The 18,785-nt window shown below is 48.0% G+C and overlaps 1 protein-coding gene across 1 annotated transcript; it reads left to right on the top strand.

The window, feature by feature from the left end:
- Positions 1-966: 966 nt before the first annotated feature.
- On the top strand, positions 967-18,700 carry RETSAT (retinol saturase). The gene is made up of 11 exons (XM_006268741.4): positions 967-1,293; positions 4,324-4,506; positions 7,792-8,033; positions 10,250-10,451; positions 13,531-13,728; positions 14,362-14,481; positions 14,816-14,954; positions 15,154-15,263; positions 16,308-16,474; positions 17,560-17,719; positions 18,397-18,700. The coding sequence occupies exons 1-11, from the start codon at positions 1,137-1,139 to the stop codon at positions 18,540-18,542; spliced, it is 1,824 nt and encodes a 607-aa protein (XP_006268803.2). The 5' UTR covers positions 967-1,136; the 3' UTR covers positions 18,543-18,700.
- Positions 18,701-18,785: the final 85 nt, after the last annotated feature.

The following is an 18,785-nucleotide window of genomic DNA, read 5'->3' as shown; positions in this document are numbered from 1 at the left end:
CAGACAAAAGGCTAAGAAAAATGCTCCAGCAATTAGCCTGCAGCCAACTCTGTGCTACCTGTGGCTGTACCACTGTAAGGTTCGACCTAGAAACTACTATGCAAAGCCTAAGCAAAAGTGAATGTTATGTGTCGAATGCCCATCTGCAATGATAAGGAGCAGACAGTCTTAGATAGAGGAAGCTTGAAAACAAAAAAACAGAATCAGAGTTACTGGAACAAAGAGCTCATTATAATACTAAAAATCACACCCCTAGGCAGAGAAGATATATGCTAATGAAACATATATATATGTTAATGAGATACATAGCTGAAACATGGGTATAGAGACATGCTCAGTAAAGAACTTCTTGCGTCACTCCTTTATAACCAATTAGCAAACAAGGATGCTTATGAAGATTCAACTCTTGTATATAAGGGGCTCAGTATTGCATATGTGCTGTGCTTGTTTTGTGAAATTATTCTGCTTGCACCTTTTATTGCTAGCAATAAATCTTTTTTATACTTTCACCCCTGGTATCTTTATTGGCCTTTGCATACCGGGCACGAACCCAGACTTGAGCTGGGGCCTAACACCACCAGCCATCCCTAATCTAGCACGCTTAAAAGTTAACTTCAATACATCTATGCACGACACAGCAGGGACAGCAGGAGAGACGTATTAAGCCTTTTCAATAGGCCTCTAGCAACACCTAAGGGAGGTTCTGAGCTGTTTTGCAATGTATTTGGTTCAGTTTTATGTCTCCTTGTGCTTCTTTTACATTTAAACAGATAAAGGCACTCAACAAGTGGAAAGGGGCATGTCCATGAGTGGAGTTATACAGCACAATACACAGGAATAAGCCCTCCTTGGCTGGATTGGGTAACTCGCATGCAGTCTTCCAAAACTGCTTCACTTCCGCAAATCACTGCTATGCTCAGACTTGTATTGCTATGCCAGGCAACCAACCAGCCCTAAAAGCTTTCTTCAAGAGAGGGAGACTCAGCAAGTGTAGAAATCTCTGGAGGTCACCCTGACTGTGCCTTTAAGAGGCAGAGTCTGAACCAGCCAGCTGAGTCAGCTGCAGGGAGGAAGGGCTGTTTAATTCAGCCCATAGTTGTTGCTGGGTCGCTGGGAAGAGGGACAGAACTGGAAACATGTGGCTGTACGTGATCCTGCTCCTTGTCTTGCTTCTCCTGGCATTCTGGAGTTTCTTCAGCAGCAAATCCCCAAACCCCTTCTCTGTGGATGTCAGGAGACCACCAGCTCCTCCGGTGACCGACAAGGACATTCGGAAGAAGGTGCTCAAGCAAGGTACCCGCTAAGCTCTCCTGCTGGGGGCATCTGTCCTGGTTGCTACCTAGGGGTGTACGGAGCAAAAACAGTTTGTGGGCAGAGCAGCGATTTCTGGGCTCTGCTATCTATATTCCCCATATCCCCTCTGCCGGGTCTCTTCCTCTCTCCTGCTCCAAGACTCTGTCCCCTCCCCGCTGCTGGGCACATTGAATGCACATGCCCCCTTCTTACGCCTGCACGTGGGCACCCCTGCTGCCCCCATAATAACTGGCACGAATACACAGGCCAGTGCTTGTACTTTGCTCTCCCACATGCACCCATCCACATGCATTTGCTAGAGGCCCACCAGTGCCCGGATACACTCCCACAAACCAAACAGCCTTCTCATGCCCCACAGGCTGTGCCCCCTCTCTTCTTTGCACAGAACAGGTCCAATTCACTCCTCAACTGGATCGTTTGCATGCAGCCGACCCCACAGGAGCACTGCAGTTCCTTCAACCACCCATTGACTTCCCTGCCTCCACAACAGTCAGCTGTGATTGGATACACTGATATCCCGGATTTTAAGTGAAGATTTCCATAACAGGTCTTCTGTGCCCAAGGGAGTCTCTGCCTCTTCTTAGATAATAACACTTTCTGACAGTTGTACCCCTCGGGCTGAGAAGAGCAGGCATTTACTAATGTGCCAAAGTCTACAGGTGTGTTGTTAGCCTTCCCCAGAGGAAACGTACCACATGAGTGCCAAGGCCAGTGTGGACAGAATCTTGCAGGGACCTGGATTGCATCCTTCTCCCCACATCCGAGAGAAAGACCCTCTCCCCAAAACAGGCCCATCTTATGTTACAATGGTTAATTAGGCCTGCTAGGCATCAAGCATCTCGTGTGATGCTTTTAAGTGTGGTACTCTTATGCCTACATCCCAGGGATACATTGAGAGAGTTACAGAATATCCAGAAGGCAAGAGGAGGCTGTGCTGAACCACAGGACAAGAGACCATGAGATCTCATCCTAGCTGCTGTCAAGATCTCTTTGCATTTGATAGGTATTGTTAATGGACCTCAGACCACAGACCAGCCCTCATTGCCCCATTTTACAGAGAGGTTACATGAGATGGCAGTCGGTGGAGCTACAAGTAGAACCCAGTCTGTACGGTAATAGACCCAAACCATCTCCACTTACCTGCGCTCACTGCCTTTCAGAAGGAACATGCCAGATGATGTTCTTGAATGCATCACACCCAGCACCAGACCATACCATTTTCATATCCAAGAATTCATCCAACAAATGTTCCCCTACTGCCAAAAAACACAATAGTGTAGCCCCCTGAAGGCACCTACTAAGTCTCCATCAGAAGATAGTCCATGTGGATGAAAGGGGTAAAGCCTATGGAGCCAGTCAAATATCTTACAACAGTATTTGGGCACTAGAGTATGAAGGAAGCATCATGAAAAGATGGATCTATAGCTGGGAAAGTCTGAGCAAGGGGAGGCACATGGATCTACTGTCATAGGCACTGACTTTTATTTTTGCCGGCGGAAGGGGGGGCCTAAGATGATGCCCCCTCTCTCCCCTCCACCAGCAGCAGAGCCTATGGCGGGGTGGGCAGATGCAGAATGCCCGTCGTGGGCTTGGGGCTTCCCGCCCTGCTGCCCTCTCTCCCGGAGCCCCGTGCTGGATGCACCACCATGGCGAGGTGCCCCTGCTTGTCTGACAGCAGCAGGAGGGCACAATCTCACACCCCCTGATGCCACTGCTGCCAGGCAGGCAGGGGGTGCCATGCCATGGTGGTACAGCTGGCATAGGACTCCTGGGGGGAGGGCAGCAGGGTGGGGAGCCCCGAGTCTGCAGCAGGCAGCCCACATCTACCCCCAGCCCTCACACAAATCTGGGGGGCACATGCCCCCCCCATGCCCCATTCCCTGGGGGTGTGCAGTGGCAGAGAGCTGCCCCCCCACAGACGAGCCTCCTGTGGGTCTGTCCCACTCCCTGCTCCAGCCCAGCCCCATGCACCCCCTGGCTGGACAGCCCCTGCTCCGTTCCCTCCCTCATTGTGGAAGCCTCAATCCCCCCCCTCCCCCCCCCCCCCCCAATTTACCTGCAGACAGCTGGGGGAGCTGGTTCCACTCCACAGCCTCTTGCAAACTGGAACTCTGCCGGCCTGCAAGAGGAAACCCTCTGTTTCCTGCAGTGAACAGAAAACCCGGATCCCTGCATGATACTGTAAATCTGGGACAAATGCTATCCCAGAGTCATACAGCCCAGGACTGCAACTTGATGTTCCCATTTTGGGACTGTCCCATCCAATTAGGGACAGGTCATCACCCTACCCTCTTTCCAAGTGGGGCCAGGGCCCTCGGGCTCCCACGTACTTGGCGTCTACTTCTACTGTTGCATGGGATGTTGGCAGCCTCACTGAAAGCTCCATTTAGATTGGGAGCTCTTTGAGGCAAGGGCAGTAGCACCCAACATAACACAGACTTGATTCTACTGAGGGCCTCGGAGGCTATAGAAATTATTAGCAACACTAAAATGCCCAGTAAGGACTAAGTCTTCCACTGGATGAACTGGATAGTCTGTGAAACAGACTGCTGCAGCAGGAGTGTGGCCCCAAAGCCCTGGGGGTAAAAAGCTGTTGCTTGTACTAGGCAGCGCAATTTGTGATGGTCTTTCCTGGAAGGGTGAAGGTGGGAGCTCATTGAGCTTTGCTTTATGGGGATGAATCTAGACATTATGCAAGACAGCAGGGACCCTGGAGCTAGCTGTCAGGTTAGGCCCATCCCTGCCCAGCTGCATGCAAGTCTGTCTGAAACATAAGCAACAGTATGGAAGGATACATTGGGACACTGTTTGTATTGGGTGGAACTTCAGGAGATGCCAGGCCCTTCTGTACAACAGTCTACTAGCAAGGTTGCATGATGGTGCTGTCTTTGAGGAGAAGCTAGGTCCTAGGAATGGACAGGGAACTGTTGGGAAGGAATAGCAAGATTGTCCCTGGTCCAGATGTAAAGGTAGTTCTATGCTGATGACAACTTTCTCCTCCTCTTGCAGCCTTCTCTGCAGACAAGGTGCCTCAAAACCTCGACGCTATTGTGATCGGAAGTGGCTTTGGGGGCTTGGCTGCTGCCGTGGTCCTCTCTAAAGCTGGGAAGCGAGTGCTGGTACTGGAGCAGCACAGCAGGGCGGGTGGCTGCTGCCACACCTTTAGCAAGAAGGGCTTCGAGTTTGACACAGGTAAGGCTGCCCCACTGTTTGAGAGAGAGGTAGGATGGAGTGACTGCAGCTGGAAGAGGTGTTGCCTCTTCCCTGATGAACAAATATGTTGGGGCTTAAGACATTTATCCCTAAGTAATCTCAAACACAAAATACATGATGGAGCCATCTGTCACAGAGATTAGTGGTATCTACAGTTGCTTAGAGCAGTCTTGAGGCTGCTGGCACAGGATCCACCCCAGGATTGAGGCACTTCCAATAGCTGTAATGCACCCTGTGTCTTCAGTGACACCTATGGCTGTTGTGAATCTGGGACCTGAGACTGAAAACAAGCTAGAAGATACTAGCCTGTGTGCAAGGTTGTAGAGAAACTTGTTCTCAAATAAGAGGCTTTGCAACAAGTGGTCAGGTAGTTGGCCTGTATCGTGCCACATGCATGGGATCTGAAGCCTGGCATCCTAGGTGTCCCCTCATGCCTCTATCATTATCTTGCACCCGTGTAACAAGGGGTTAAAAACAGCAAAAAAGGAGTGCAGTCAGAATGGGGAAGGGGTTGCGGAAGGGGGGTTATACACATTACAATGTAGTAGTTAATTATGTGATCACTTCCTAGTTCTTAAACAACACCCTATGAGATAAGATTTACAGTCCCTTTGGCTGTCTGTTTGTGATTCGTGCACTCCCAACAAAGGCTCGGGGGGTGGCTTGCAGCAAGAGAAGCAGAACAACTTAAAAGGGCAACTAGAACAAATGAAATAATAGAATAAAACACAAAATACAGCAGGAAAACAAAACAATATAAAAGCTACACAAGATTTGCTACCTTATTTACTGCACTTAACTGATTCCCAGGTGCTAGCTTTACTCTGCATAGCTAAGTGACAACACACTTCTAGTGCACTAATACTGTTTCCCAAAGGCTCCCACTGATTAAAAAAACTAAAGGGCAAGTGAGATTCAGGGGCATCTGAACCCCAAGACCTCCTGGCTTGGGGCTTGCACGTAGGATGCCTACCATAGATTTGGGATTATCTGAAGCCGCAGGCTGAAGAGTCTGGGAAGTAAGATACTTGCCTGTGGTAACACCACACGGACCTGAATGGCTGAGCTGTGCTCAGTGGATGGAATTCAGAACTGATTTAACTAATTTGGCCTGGACACAAATTAAAATAAATAAATACATAAAATAAACCCTGAATCAGCCCCACCAGACCCCCTAACTACAAATATCCAGAATACATTCACACGTACTGAAGAAGGTAATGTCACGGTATTCTTCCCTCAAGAATAGAAGAACTAGACTGAATTTCATCTGCATGAAATACAGATGTTTGAATAATCCCTCTGATGATGTGGGGAACAGATATGCTATCTTATAAGTGGAGATGAGAAAAGCTTGGCCTGTCTTGTGTAGTAAAACGAAGTCTGAAAGAGGCCAGGACTGCTCATTAGTACAAATACAATTGGGGGTAGAAGAGCTTCAGGCAGTTTCATAGTTGATACAGTCAGAAGGGACCTAATCAGATCATCAAGTCCGACTGCCTGCCCTGGCAGGAAAGAATGAGGAGGTCAAACAACCCGGCTAGGTGATTATCTAGCCTCTTTTTAAAGACCCCCAGGGTAGGAGCGAGCACCACTTCCCTTGGAAGTTGGTTCCAGCTCCTGGCCGCCCTGACTGTGAAGTAGTGCCTCCTGATATCTAGCCTGAACCTACTCTCAGTCAACTTATGGCCATTATTCCTTGTTACTCCTGGTAGTGCTCAAGGGAACAGGGACTCTCCCGTTGTTAGCACAAGAACAAACGTGTGGTCGTGAAAAAGTGCAGGATGGAAATTTAAAAGAAAGTTCCAAGTTATCAGAGATGAAAGGTTCTGGAACAGCTTCTCACTGGGCAAGGAACTTAACAATGTAAAATGGGGTTTGATCCATTTCTGCCTGGGAATATATGGCACTGCCTGCAATAACAAGGGGCTGAGCTCACTAAGTAAGGAAGTTCCTCTCAGTTCCAGGGTCCTGCATCTCGAAATCTTGATTCTATATATCATCAAGGTTTAATTGTGTAAGAAATGCATCCAGATCCCTAACACCACTAGTTAGGGTGAACACTGCAGGCACAGCAATGGAATGAAATAGAGAGATAAATTTAAATCTCTGAGCCTGCTGGCATATTTAACCTTTCCTCCACTAACCTCAATGGAACACAGTGAATGGCTAATGTCCTTGTCTACTGGCAGAACAATTTGGCACATGTAGGTGAATTCTGACTGCTGGCAAAAACAGCCTGAATACAGAAAAAATTGTGGACTGGGACTAGGAATTTTACTGCCTGCCCTTTTCCCCTAATTGGCAAGAGTTTACACTTCAAATACTGACTCATTGATACAGACACTTGGAGAGTAAACAGGAATCTGAGAAATTACTGTCAGAAACAGAACCCAGACATTTGTCTGCATCCCCTAGTTTCAATAGTGTTATAAATCTTGCATTTATTTCAAAAGCAAATAGTAGAAATAGAGGGAGTTCAGAGTTATAGTTAAAGATAAAAAAACAATTTGATGCAACTGATATTTTTAGAGACCCATTAGTTTTTGCACAGCATGGGCAACTTTGCACAGTGAGAGCAAATAACTTTCCAAGTGAATGGGCTGATTAACTCCCTGGTTATACCCAAAACCATGTCATTCCTGTTAAGGTTTTACTTGATAGAGTAAGGTGGAGGAAGGTGGGAAATACAAGCGTTAGTGACAAGAATGTATGAAAGGGTCATGAACAAACTTTAAAAATGGATTCTCCTTTAAAGGAGAAAAACTTGGGAAAACATGAGGTTTCCCTGGCAGCCCCCCCCTACACACACACACCGCTACCCCACATACCCACCCCCTGCCCCACACACTGGGGGGCTAGGGCCTGGGGTTGGGGGGCAGCAGGTTAGGAGTGATGGGAACCGGCAGGGCCAGGGGGCTGTTTTCTACTTAACCTACTTACTGGGTCAGGACGGACCATTGTTAATAAATGGGTTCTCGTACAAAAACCACTGATCTAGTCCAGCCCTCTGCTTAGCCCCATGTTACCAGGATCACTGTAGGAATGTGTGAATGCTCATGGAAGACTGATGACTTTGCGCTTCCCTTTGTATTTCCATGCTTCTGAGGGTCTGTTTGGGTGTGTGGTATCCTGATAGTTCCTTCTGTTTTATTCAATAAAAAGCCCCTGTGGCCTTTTTCCATCTCACAACTCCAGGTCTCATGCTGCTTTTGTCTCCAGGGCACAGCTTTCTTGAAGTAACCACATGCAGTTGCCTTCCAGGTATCCATTACATTGGGAGGATGCAAACAAACTCCCCAGTGCGCATCCTGCTAGACCAGCTCACCGAGGGACAGCTGCAGTGGGCCAAGATGCCAGATGTCTTCGATGCTGTCATCCTGGGGGAGCCTGGCAATGGTAAAACCTATCGCCTGCACAGTGGGACCAAGGAGTACTATGAAGAGCTGAAGAAGCAGTTTCCTGGTGAAGATGCCGCTATTGAGAAATTTGCAAAGCTGATCAAGGTAAGCCTGGCTCTGCCCCTAGTTGGCTTAGCAGTCGACCCCTTGCTGAATTTAGCATGTCCATCGGTGTTAGTGATCGCTCACTCTGCATGCACAGATCCACACATGCACGCACACACAGTCCAGGCATCTAGCTGTGCATGCTGATATGCTGCAGTTCAAGCAGCATGTAACAGTATTCCTGAAGCCAGGTGCAGCCTGGTCAGTGGAAGGGCAGTTGAGCACAATGACCTTCCACTGCATGTAACGTGTTCATGTAGGCTCTGCAGGGAAGGAGCGTTGGGATCCCAAAGAGGTGAAATTCACCCTTTGTCCCCGGCCAGGATTGCCCCCCATAGTTACAGTTCAGCCTGTTCAGGAATAGCAAGGGTAGCCCCTCTGGAAGCTGGCACTGAGGCCACCGAATCTGTAGTAATTCAAATCCACAGCTCACTCCCAAACTGGCTCTCTATACCAAGCCTGCATGGGCCAGACTGGTACTGGCTGCTTTGTGTCAGCTTATACACCATTCCCCTTCATTGGGATGACACTCACCCAGTACAAATACTACTCTATTAATTTTTACCCCAAGGAACAGTGTCAGTCACAGAGCTGACCAGAGGCCTGAAACTAGAATAGAGCAGGCCTTGGTAATGCTTATCATGGGCACAAAGGATTCAGCTGTGAACAGAACCCTTCTTTTGCTGCCATAGCTTCAACCAGTTGCTTCTTGCTCACGGTCTAACGCACTCATTAGGTTTTACCATGGCAACTGCCCCATGAAAGCTTCAGAAAGCTTCTGGACCAAGAGTGCTCATTCAGAAACTGTTCAGTTGTAGCTTCTGGCTTCCAGGTCCAGCCAGTAGCAGTGCTTGGGCTAATCACAAGATACTCATGTCTCCAGCCACCCTGATCTTGCTTGTTTGTTATGAACATCTTGGCTTGCTATGAAAAGCAGATGAGGAGGACACCATCACAGCTGCTTTGCTTTCCCAAGTATCACTTCCAGATTCTGTAATTTAAAATAAAGCCTGGTAGACTCAAGTACAACATCCGCAAATGGCCTGAACCATACAGCACTGGCTTCCTGAGAAAACCTCCACCAGTTCTAAGATAGATCCACCTGGCATCCAAGCAATGACATATGCAAAATGCTGCTGTAGCAACAGGGGGATGCAAAGAAAATCTACACATTACACAAAACTATTGTATTGCCTTTTCCCCAGGTCTGAGGAGCCAGTGAAATCATTCCCAGGCAGTTCTACAAAGACTGGGAAATTGCCTAACCTCCCCACCACTTCTGTGACCACAAGTACTCCCTTTAAAAATCAATCAAGGGGAGATGCAGTCCAAGGATTTCCCTGTATTTTGCCCTCCCTGTGCAAACAGGCAAGACAGAGAGCCATGAACTGTGGTATAATTCTCTCTGAGACTCAAAGCTGGCTCAGTTTAGATAAGATCCACCACTGATTCTTTTATTGGAGGATGACCCACCCCTGCACCAGCAGTTTGCATTCTCTGCTCTTAATTTGTGGGTTTCAAAGCCAAATACATGAATCATTGACCTTCCTACTCAGCCCAAGCCAGAGAAGCCAATATGCTCTGGCTCAGCAACACTCTGGTTTTAGAGAGACTGGATCCCAGTTAACAGACATCAGAGGTTCTTGGTAGTCTGTGACACCCAGATTTCACATGCCTATAAGTGGTCTAATCCATGGGAAGAAATGATAAGGGGCTGGTGTGGCATATGGGAGGGCTCAGAGTATGGAGAAAGCACTACTGGCACCAGGGACAGAGCCCAAGTAACTAGATCCTTGCTCTGAGGTCCTCTGGTGAGTACTGGGGTCTTCAGTACCTCTCCTTCAGTGTCCTTCTGGCTGCATAGCCAAGGAAAGAATTGGGATCTAGGCCTGTGATCAGGCTTTTTTAAAAAAATGCATGGGCCTGAACAAAACTTCCCTCATGAGCTCTCCAGGCCTCGCAATCTCCCACTGCACTGAGATTCAACAGCTTGTCTTTAAACTAGGGAAAAGGCCTGACAAACTGGCTGAAGTGATCCCGGCATGACCTCCTCTAACTCGCAAGGAGGCTCTGGAGTTGCCAAGTCTTGCATGCTGGGTCTGAGTGCTGCAGCAGGCCTCACCTTTGTGGTGTAAAGCCTGGCTGCACCTCTGCTGCTACCATGTCTTCAAACCCATCTGTTGCTTCACAGCCACTTCTTTTTCCCCCTTTTCTAGACCATTGCCCATAGAAATGCCTTCTTTCCTATCCTGAAACTCCTCCCTCTGCCCGTGGCCAAGTTACTGAGCAAAACAGGCCTGCTGGGCTGGTTCTCTCCTTTCATCAAAATGGCATCCCGAAGCCTGAGTGAAGTGGTCAATGGACTCACCACCAACGAGGAGCTCCGAGCTGTGTTCTGCTATATCTTCCCCACGTATGGTATGTGACTCTCTTTTGGTTAATAGACTAGGTGTCTGGTGTAAATCCTCACCCTAGAGTAGGAAATACCATGTATGATGCAATGTGGCAGAGACTGCTGTGTGGTGCTTCGCATACAGAAGTGAAACTTGGGATCTGTTCACTCTTTGCCAAGAAAGCTCCCTGATCCCCTTTCCAAAGGGCAGCTGGTGCCTCAGCCAATTCTTGTTCTGACCTTTATTTTTCAGACTCTTGAATTTTCCCTGCAGTTTTCTTTGAGCACGTTTTCTTTGCCTCTGAGTTGTGAAGAAGTGTTTTGCTCTGAGCTGCTGTATTACCTTGTAGAAGTGGTTGCATCAAAGTAGATGAAAACAACTGGTTTCTGGAGGACCCATGTATGTAGGTTGCCTAATGCTTTCCAGACTAAAGGACTGTTTAAATTTGCTGATGATACCAACCTGTTTAAATTTGCTGATGATACCAAAATTTGGGGTGAGGTGGGCACACTAGTAGGGAGGGAAAGACTGCAGAAAGACCTGGATAGGTTGCAGGGGTGGGCTAACAAAAACAGGATGTGTTTCAATACGGACAAGTGCAGGGTGCTGCACTTGGGCAGTAGTAACCAGCAGCACACTTATAAGATAGGAAACTCCCTTCTTGAGAGCACGGAGGGAGAAAGGGATCTTCAAATCATTACTGACTCCAAGATGAACATGGGCCGACAATGCGAGGATCATCTCCCAGGCAGGGGGTCAGACTTGAAGATCTACAAGGTCCCTTCTGACCCGACTTATAAGAGTCTATGACTCTCATGACTTATGTTTGAGGATCTCCAGTACCTTCGAGTCTGGGCAGCAGGGCTCTGAAATGGAGGTTACCCATATTACAGTGATATATCCCCTGTTTGGGAATATGCCTTATGACACCATCTTTAAATGTTTGATCACATATAAGACCCTTCTACCCTGAATGGACAACACAAACCTGGCATTTCCTAGAGGTTTGGACTCTACATGGCACATGACATGAATAGAAGTTCACATTTCTAGCATGCCTATCAGATTTACAAAAGAGGCTGGGAATTTTGGACAAAAGGTGCAATATAAACATATTAGGGTTCATTACTAATGAATTCACCACCAAATAAATAAATGAGATCAGGACAAGACTGAGTGAAAATCAGAGTCAGTGGAGAATAAAGGCCACAGGAAAAAGACTCTCTTAAAAGACAAGGAAGAGCTCATGTAGTTTGCTTTCTCTCTGCTAGAGCAGAGGCTCTGGCTGCCATGCCAAAGGTACTGATGGGGCTGGCTGCAGATGTTTGCTGGGTTGGGAGAAGCAGAAATTTGCCAGCCAGCGTATTCCACATAGCAGCATCCCTGAGGATGAGAGGTGGTCACAGACAGCTGTGCAAATGGCCAAGTGCAAAATCAGCACTCTCTATGCAGGGGTCTGCATGACTCATCCTTGCAGCCAGCTGCTGTGTGCAATTAGATTGTGGCTCCCAGGTGAGCTGCTTGTGAACATCAAAATCTCATTGCTTTGTATGCAAAGCAGCCCTCAGACACTGGTATTCTCTAGTTAGAGACTGAAGGCCAGAAGGGAGCATTCTGTAATCAAGACTGACCTCTTCCTCTATCAGATGAGCAAAAGCATTTCATCCAGTTCCTCCAAGAACTAATGTTTGCCTAAAGCCAGTCTTCCAAACATGCCTCTAATCCTGAGCTGAAGTCAAGTCACCTGCATTACTCAAGGGGCCACCCCTAGTCTGTACAACCCATATCTGGCCTTCCAGGCCATTAGGTGGGTGGTTGCTTTGCCCCTAGCACAGCCATCGGCTTGTGGATGGTGCCATCCCCTGCTGCTCTCATTCTCTCTAAATGGTTCTGCTCCAACCAATTCAAATATCTTCTCTCTGATGACAGCTTTATCTTGTGCCCAGATCTCTAACTCAGTAGAAATCCACAGGGCTCCATTCTAGACCCTACGTTCCTTTCTATCTCCCTCTGTATCAGCTCTGAGTTTTATCCTGATGATGAGGTACACATTCTTCACCCTCCCCTCTCCCTGTCCCTTCTCTGCTTGCAGCTTGGTTACTGCCATCCTTCACTGGACATTAATCGGAGTGTTGCCAGCAGATCAAGATAAGTGATTATTCCTCTCTATCTAGCACTGGTGAGGCCACAACTGCAGTACTGTATCCAGCTTTGATCCCCCCCCACTACAGAAAGTATGTAAACAAATTGGAGAGAGTATAGTGGAGGGCAACAAAAATGGTTCAGGGGCTGGGGCACGTGGCTTATGAGGAAAGACTGAGGGAACTGGGCTTATTTAGTCTGCAGAAGAAAAGACTGAGGAGGGATGTAATAGCAGCCTTCAGCTACCTGAAGGGTGGGTCCAAAGAGGATGGAGCTGGACTGTTCTGTGGTGGAAGATGACAGAACAAGGAGCAATGTTCTCAAGTCGCAGCAAGAGAAATGTAGGTTAAATATTAGGAAAAGCTCTCACTAGGAGGGTGGTGAAACAATGGAACAGGCTGCCTAGAGAGACTGTGAACTCTCCATCCTTGCAGGTTTTTAAGACTCGGCTAGCTGAAGCCTTGGTTGGAACGATATGGTTGGAGCTGGTTCTGCTTTGAGCAGGGGTTTGGATTAAATGGCCTCCTGAGGTCCCTTCCAACCCTCATTTTCTATGATTCTGTGATCCCAGATGCAGAGATACTCCTATTGGAGAAAGGCTTATCTTCCCTATGAGTTCCAAGTTCTTCTTGAATATGCATCTTCCATTCATTTTCCTTACCCACCAACCCCTTCCCTTTCTAATTAGTGTTTGAGATGGAGCCAGGGGAGATGTAAAGTTACTGTTAGCTACAAATTAGCACTTGTTCACAACCAAGGATAGCACTCAGCTGGAGCAAAGAGATAGGCAGGGCTCTGCCCCACCAGAGCTTCTTAGAGTGTATTCTCAACTGCATGAAGTCTCACTGTGATAGTCTCCGATAACAGGGAAACTCTGTAAATCGTATTACCTGAGAGAGGAGTGCAGTTCTGTGCAATTCCTCTTTGGAAACAGCCCCTTTTCTTTGCTGTTGATCTTCCAGGAACACTTCCATCCAACACCAGCTTCAGCCTGCATGCCTTCCTGGTGGACCACTTTCTCAAAGGAGGGTGGTATCCTAGTGGAGGTGCCAGCGAAATTGCCTTCCACACCATCCCCATCATCAAGCGGGCTGGTGGGGCCGTGCTTACCAAAGCGATGGTGCAGAACATTCTGCTGGACTCAGAAGGCAAAGCCTATGGTGAGCAAGACTGGGTCAGGGTTGAGTCAACATGCACTGGGTGCTTGCAGGGGCTTGGCCAAGGTAACAAAAAGGACCAGCGATTTCTGAGCTGGTCCCAGTGAATGTGCTGACCAGTTAAATAGTATGGGAAGCCTGTCCATCTTGGGCCTATGCTTGCTGCCAGTAGCAGCCTATCTGAACTGCTTCTAAGCTGCCAGCCCCTCCCATGGATAAGTACATCTCCCAGCTGTCGCATCCTACCTCACTCTCCCATGACAGCCCCAGCCCAAGCCCTTTCCATCACCTGAGACCTCTGGAATAAGCATTGCCTATTCTCTCTCTCCTCTCAAACATTGATTCTTTGCATCTCCTTCATGGGCAAGGTACCCCAGTTGAGCCCATCCTGACTGCCTGTAAAACCCTTCCATTCGTTTGTAGCCACAGTGATGGGCACAATGGCAGGACCACTGAATAACAAGACTACCACTTCCTAAACTATTGCCACAGCTAGGAGAACTACAGACATGTCTAACTACAGACCCATCCTACTTGTGCTTTCCCCACGTTCCCAATCATCCCTGCACAACAGACAGGCTTTAGGCTTGTAATTGAGTTGCTGATGGGTTTTCTTCCTCTCCCCTTGCCTTCCAGGTGTGAGCGTAATGAAAGGCCAACAACTCGTGAATGTCTTTGCCCCCATTGTGATTTCTGATGCTGGAATATTTAACACGTATGAGCGGCTCCTGCCAGAGGCAGCACGAGCTTTACCTGGTAAAGCACAGTAGCATCTCTTGCATCCCCACTGCACACAGAGTTGGGCAGTTCCCAAGAGCAGCATTGTGTCAGCAGCAGAATCAGTATGCTAAAGGGGATCCTAGTTAATCTTGGTGGAAGCTTTCTCCCATGCTGATGGGGCAAGTCTGGGAAGTATCTGGACAAACCAATTTTTAAAGCTATGGAGGAAAGAAAGAATAAAGCTCTGTATTGGGCTTCATAAGGAAATCTGGCCTCAAACCTAGCCAGGGAGGAACATGTACTTCTCCAGAGTACAACATATGGTTTCTCTCTGGGCTGTTCACTGTCTTTTTATGCTTCCCCCATGCAGGTATTCAGGCTTCTCTTCGCATGGTGGAACACGGCTTAGGAGGGCTCACTGTTTTCATAGGTATTGTAGGCTCCAAGGAAGAACTGGGACTGGAAGCCACAAACTACTATATCTACCCAGAGAGCAACTTGGAAAAACTGTAAGGAGCAGCTAGGCTTGTCTAGTAATATCTCTCTACCCCTTTCACCATCCATTTTTGTTTTACAGTTGAGGAGTGGTCTGGTACCTCTGAACACTCTAAATTCTTTTGCAACATGCAGCACATTCAGCAGAAGCATTCTCTAAAATCCCTTCCCCTTAAAACAGTCCCCCATCAAGTTGTTCACCTTCCTTTGCAGAATGAAACACTACCTTGCTGCATCCAGAGATGAGGCCGCAAAGAACATCCCTGTGATGTATGTTACCTCTCCATCAGCCAAGGACCCAACCTGGGAGGAAAGATTCCCAGGTAAGGATGGTATTTGTGTCTGTATCATGGCCATAATGATTCCACTATGCATGGAAGACTATAGTCCTTGATTTTTGGTTTTTGGACTATAGTCCACCTCTTTAAGCGTTTCCTAGTTTTGCAAAGATGTAATAAGTTCCTTTTCATCAACTGTGGGCAGGGAGAATGAATTCAGGATTTCTCTTTCAATAAGAAGCAGTCTTAGAACTTGTGGAGAGCCATGGTGGGGGCACACATGAGCAAAGAAGGGAAAATTATTCCATTGTACCCAATAGAGAAATATTTGCAATCAGTCATTGCCAGGGATAGGCCCCCTGTATCTTGTTCTGTTACAATAAATCAAATGCTCACAAATAGCCTGTGTAATCAGTGAAATCAGGTTGTGAAGGAAAACTAGATTTGGCTCAGTCTTGCCTCGGGACAGGGCTTGTGCTGGGCAAGAGGCTCTCTTCTGCTTGAAGACACAAAGTTCAGAGGAAGGTAATCAAGTCCCTGGAGGAAGAAGGCAGGGAAGAATGATTCTGAGCATCCCTAAAAACAAGACTTATGGGATGGGCCAGTAAGAACAGAGGCAACAATGCAGTAGTAAGGTATTGCAGGGGTGTAGGTTGTAGCCGTGTTGGTCTAAGGACACAGGCAGACAAGGTTCCTTGGGTGAATTTGATATCTTTTATTAGACCAACCCAAGTAGTTGGAGAATAGTTATTAAGCAAGCTTTCGAGTTCAAAAACTCTTCGTCAGGCTAAGGAAGTTTCTGCAGTTGGTGTGTGCTCTTCCTGGATGGAATGAAAAGTAAAGAAGCCAGGGGCTGGGCTGGGGAGGCAACTGACTCCAACTATTTGGGTTGGTCTAATAAAAGGTTGTAAGGTATTGAAACCTATGGGGAGCCAGAGAGATAGGTGGAGTCATCTGGGGTAGAGGGAGAGCTGCCTTATAGGTGTGAGTGGAGCCATACCATGAAGGAGCAGAAGCAGCCCTACATGGTGGCCATGGAAGCTTTCAGCAGTAGCATTGTTGTGACCACGTAGTGACCTGTTTTTACAGGCAAGTCAACCCTGATTGTTGTGTCGTTTGCGCAATATAAGTGGTTTGAGGAGTGGAAAGATGAGCGGGCCTCTAAGAGGGGAGTGGAGTACGAGGGCCTCAAAGACACTTTTGTGAACTCCATTATGGAGACCATCTTCAAGCTCTACCCAGCCATCAAGGACAAGGTAAGGAAGCCAGTGTTTGTAACGCACATTCACATAGTCTTCAAGTGCTGAAAACCTAGTTGTAGGATGAGATGCAGAGGGCAAAAAAGGACCTCAAACTAGTCCTTGTCTTTACCCTGAGGAGGATCACATGTCTAGACTATATCTGGCAGATGTTTGTCCAACATACTTCTGGATAAAGACTGCAAGGCTACTAAATGTGGGAAAGGACAATACTGGACTCCAGGATTTGACCCAAGATGCTTGCATGACTTCACTACTCACCATTTCTTAAGCAGGACAGTGAGGAGGGGACTCCTCTGGACCCCACTGCAAGGAAGCTCATTCAAGGCACGGACCTCTTCAGGGATAAGACTAGAAAGCAATCAGAGAGAAAGATCCCCACTTCTGTGGGAGCACCCTCAGGGCCCTAGCTGAATAGGACTGCATTGCTGAGGAAACAGTGTAAAACTCTGTTTTCTGCTGGCGCTGCCATCTCTTTGCAACCTGTGCTGATTTCACATACTCCTTTTTTCCTTGCATTATTTTTTTTTTCCATCCTTGAAAGTACAGTGCATTATTTTTAAGGCCCAAAGGTGCCATCTGCTGGGGAAAACTGCCTGGGTTTGAAAGCCTGCTCTAAATTGTTACTGCCCATTTCACCACGGAAGGGAAATGAAGCGGTGGACCCCAGCCAATTCTTATGGCCTTTTGAGATGGGGTCAGGCATTCTCCTAGCTCCACAGCTACTTAAATGCCTCTTCCAAAGCCAGCCTGGCAAAGCTGCAGGTGCTCGCATGCTGGAAGGAAGCCCTGGAAGGTGCCAGGGCCATCTCAGACATTTGGAAAATGAGGTCACCAGGGGAAAAGTGAGGAGGAGGGAAGTCAAAGCATTAAATGGAAACTGCACTGTTAAGTCAGCCAGCTGACTTGCAGCAGTAGTGTGCCCTGTCAGTGAAGAAAATGAGCTCTCCTGAGCAAGAGCAGCTCTTCAGTTCTTTACAGGAATCCAACATTTTCCATCTCCCAGGAGTGGCTTTTTTCTCTACAAGTCCTGCCCTGTCCTCATGTCTGCTGTGGCTCACCTGTGCCTTTGTCTTCAACAGATTGAGTATGTATCAGCTGGGACCCCGCTCACAAACCAGCACTATCTACTCGCTTCTAAAGGCGAGATGTACGGAGCCGATCATGGCCTTTCGCGCCTGCAGGCTGAGGTCATAGCCACCATGCGTTCTCAGACCCCGATCCCAAATCTTTACCTGACAGGTAGGAGGCTTGGTGAGCAGGCCTTTGGCTCTCACTCATCATCCCAAGCCCTACTGCTGCTGGGTTGTACTCTGGTTCCTTGCTCTCCCCTAGCATAGTAGTTCTTCCCCATGTCTTCACCGTTTCTTCTGCAGGACAATGAGGAGGTGACTCCTCTGGACCCTCTCCAAGGAAGCTCATTAGAGGTGAGACTAAAGCAATCAGAGAGGAAAATCTCAACTTCTGTGGGAATCCCATGGGGAATTCCTAAGGTTCTGTCTTGCAACCCTGCAAATGCTTTGCCCAATGGAGTTTGGGGTCCAGTGTGCCAGCAGTGCTAGAGCAGCAGAGAATAGACACAATGTAAAGAGAGAGGAATTGAACAGAAGCTTTCTTCCCACCAGTTTGAAATGTGCTTGCTAGCTCCTTCTGAATCCTAGACAGACAGCTGCAGAGCCAAGTAGTGCAGCTTCCTGCATACACAGCCCCTCCCATGCTACTAATCGCCTACGCCAGCCTCAGGCAAGATACACCAACTTGGGGCTGCTCATCATCCCTCCAAGCGCATTTCAGGTGCAAATGAGTCAGGTGTCCAAGATCCTCTCTGCCAGCTTACCAGGCTTTCACACAACCCCGCTTGGGCAGCTCAGAATCAGAGGCTGGGAAGGAAGCTATGATGATGTCTCCTTGCTTTCCAGGGCAGGATGTCTTTCTCTGTGGCTTCGTAGGAGCCTTGCATGGAGCCATCTTCTGCGCCAGCTCTGTCCTGCAGCGCAACCTGTTCTTGGATCTGATGCAGCTGACCAAAGCTGTGCAAGCAAAAGACTCCAAGAAGAATGATTGAGCTACTTGGGCCCAGTCATCCAGAGCCCTTCTGCCCCACACTCCTGTCCTCACCCAGATCCAGCAACCTGGCAGCTGGCCATTTCCCATGGTTAGCAGCAGGGCCCTTTATGTCTTTCAATATGGATCAAAAAAGCAAATAAAAGGCAGAGAAGGAAAGTGATGGTGCATGCTACCTGCAGCCACTCCCTCCTTATCTACCAACAGCTTGTGACCCTTGGTCCTTCATGTCCCCCCCCCCCCC

The sequence above is a fragment of the Alligator mississippiensis genome, chromosome 7 (assembly GCF_030867095.1).
Source record: "Alligator mississippiensis isolate rAllMis1 chromosome 7, rAllMis1, whole genome shotgun sequence".
Classification (NCBI taxonomy): domain Eukaryota; kingdom Metazoa; phylum Chordata; order Crocodylia; family Alligatoridae; genus Alligator; species Alligator mississippiensis.
The sequence above is the reverse complement of the archived record's forward strand: the minus strand, read 5'-3'. Positions and strand labels throughout refer to the sequence as shown.